This window comes from Oncorhynchus masou, unplaced genomic scaffold, assembly GCF_036934945.1.
Source record: "Oncorhynchus masou masou isolate Uvic2021 unplaced genomic scaffold, UVic_Omas_1.1 unplaced_scaffold_4598, whole genome shotgun sequence".
Lineage (NCBI taxonomy): Eukaryota > Metazoa > Chordata > Actinopteri > Salmoniformes > Salmonidae > Oncorhynchus > Oncorhynchus masou.
This window is the reverse complement of record NW_027010993.1, coordinates 1-2,476: the sequence shown is the minus strand read 5'-3', so window position 1 is coordinate 2,476 and position 2,476 is coordinate 1. Positions and strand designations below refer to the sequence as shown.

Below are 2,476 nucleotides of genomic sequence, written 5' to 3'. Positions count from 1 at the left end.
ACCATAATGATGTATTTTACTACGACTGAATAAACCATGCACCATCTTGTGGTCACCGAGGAAAATACCTTCGTCTTCGTCACCATCGTTATCCGATAAATCCTCGGGCTGTTTTTTGGCATGTGCCCCTATTAACAAAGCAGGGAGAGACACAGAGAAGCACAAGAAATTCAAAATAGCATGTTTGTCAAGACAGAGAGGAGGTAAGAGGAGCTACAATACACTACATTATTTACAGTCATGTTAGATAACAAGAAACAGTGATTGTTTACAGAACCAAGTTTTTTTTACTGATCTCTGGTAACTCAAGAATGATATGTTTTACATTAGATATGAAAATAAATACACACCAGGTGTGATTTTTATAATGACTCTTTATGTAACAACACTGTTATTGAGGGTAGACTGGCACAGAGTCATACACCACTGGATTCACTGGCACAGAGTCATACACCACTGGATTCACTGGCACAGAGTCATACACCACTGGATTCACTGGCACAGAGTCATACACCACTGGATTCACTGGCACAGAGTCATACACCATGGGATTCACTGGCACAGAGTCATACACCACTGGATTCACTGGCACAGAGTCATACACCACGGGTTTCACTGGCACAGAGTCATACACCACTGGATTCACTGGCACAGAGTCATACACCACTGGATTCACTGGCACAGAGTCATACACCACTGGATTCACTGGCACAGAGTCATACACCACTGGATTCACTGGCACAGAGTCATACACCACTGGATTCACTGGCACAGAGTCATACACCACGGGATTCACTGGCACAGAGTCGTACACCACTGGATTCACAGGCACTGAGTCAAACACCACTGGATTCACTGGCACATAGTCATACACCACTGGATTCACTGGCACAGAGTCATACACTACTGGATTCACTGGCACAGAGTCATACACCACGGGATTCACTGGCACAGAGTCATACACCACTGGATTCACTGGCACAGAGTCGTACACCACTGGATTCACTTACACTATGGCACAGAGTCATACACCACTGGTTTCACTGGCACAGAGTCATACACCACTGGATTCACTGGCACAGAGTCGTACACCACTGGATTCACTGGTACAGAGTCATACACCACTGGATTCACTAGCACTATTTAATCAGAACATTAGATTAAATTCTACTTTGATGAAACCAAACAGCACTTGTTTAGCAGATTTGCTATGAATCGTCAATGCTTAGACAGAGAGCCACAGGTGTAGGTAGGTGTATATCTCTATGTAGTAGTGAGTGATAGTGTTACAGACAGGTATGAAATGGGTGGCAGGTGCCACCAAGGAAACACTGTCACTTCCTATCCTGTTGTCGTGGTGCCAGACTGACTGTGTGTGTGTGTGTGTGTGTGTGTGTGTGTGTGTGTGTGTGTGTGTGTGTGTGTGTGTGTGTGTGTGTGTGTGTGTGTGTGTGTGTGTGTGTGTGTGTGTGTGTGTGTGTGTGTGTGTGTGTGCGTGCGTGTGTGTGCGTGTGTGTCGGGGTTCGAAACGTAATATGCCTTATTCTATGCTGCACATCTGTCTGTTAGTACCTTATGTGTTTATGAGCCAGCATGCATCTGCATTCACGTTCTAGACCTTTCTGCCACACACACAATGACACACGCTCTTCCTCCTCTACATGTAGACTCCACAGACTGAATCTCTGAATCTACAGTTCAGTCAATAGAACTCTCTGAATGTTAACTACATTCCCCTTCCTGCAGAGGAACGGTCCACTGATAATAGATGGGTCTCAGAGTTAAATATGAGAAAGGTCAGAGTGTGGAAGGGGACTTAGTGAAATGTGAAATGTTGCAGTTTCTGATCATTTAGAACGCTTACATTCACTCTACCAATCCTCAAGTGGCCTTTTCTCTAACCTATCAGGTTCAAATTCAGGTAGCCTGTTACTGTCTCTCTCTCTTCTAGACAGCCTGTTACTGTCTCTCTCCCTTCCAGACAGTCTGTTACTGTCTCTCTCCCTTCCAGACAGCCTGTTACTGTCTCTCTCTCTTCTAGACAGCCTGTTACTGTCTCTCTCCCTTCCAGACAGCCTGTATCTGTCTCTCTCCCTTCCAGACAGCCTGTTACTGTCTCTCTCCCTTCCAGACAGCCTGTTACTGTCTCTCTCCCTTCCAGACAGCCTGTTACTGTCTCTCTCCCTTCCAGACAGCCGGTATCTGTCTCCCTTCCAGACAGCCTGTTACTGTCCTTCCAGCCTGTTACTGTCTCAGACAGCCTGTTATCTGTCTCTCTCCCTTCCAGACAGCCTGTTACTGTCTCTCTCCCTTCCAGACAGCCTGTTACTGTCTCTCTCCCTTCCAGACAGCCTGTTACTGTCTCTCTCCTTCCAGACAGCCTGTTACTGTCTTCTCTCTCCCTTCCAGACAGCCTGTTACTGTCTCTCTCCCTTCCAGACAGCCTGTTACTGTCTCTCTCCCTTCCAGACAGCCT

The 2,476-nt window shown here is 46.4% G+C and overlaps 1 protein-coding gene across 1 annotated transcript; it reads right to left on the bottom strand.

Moving 5' to 3' along the window:
* Positions 1 to 391: 391 nt before the first annotated feature.
* LOC135535203 (uncharacterized) lies at positions 392 to 975 on the bottom strand (the record flags this gene model as incomplete). The annotated part of the gene is made up of 1 exon (XM_064961906.1): positions 392 to 975. A coding segment is annotated over one exon (584 nt), but the record flags the coding sequence as incomplete, so codon positions are not given.
* Positions 976 to 2,476: the final 1,501 nt, after the last annotated feature.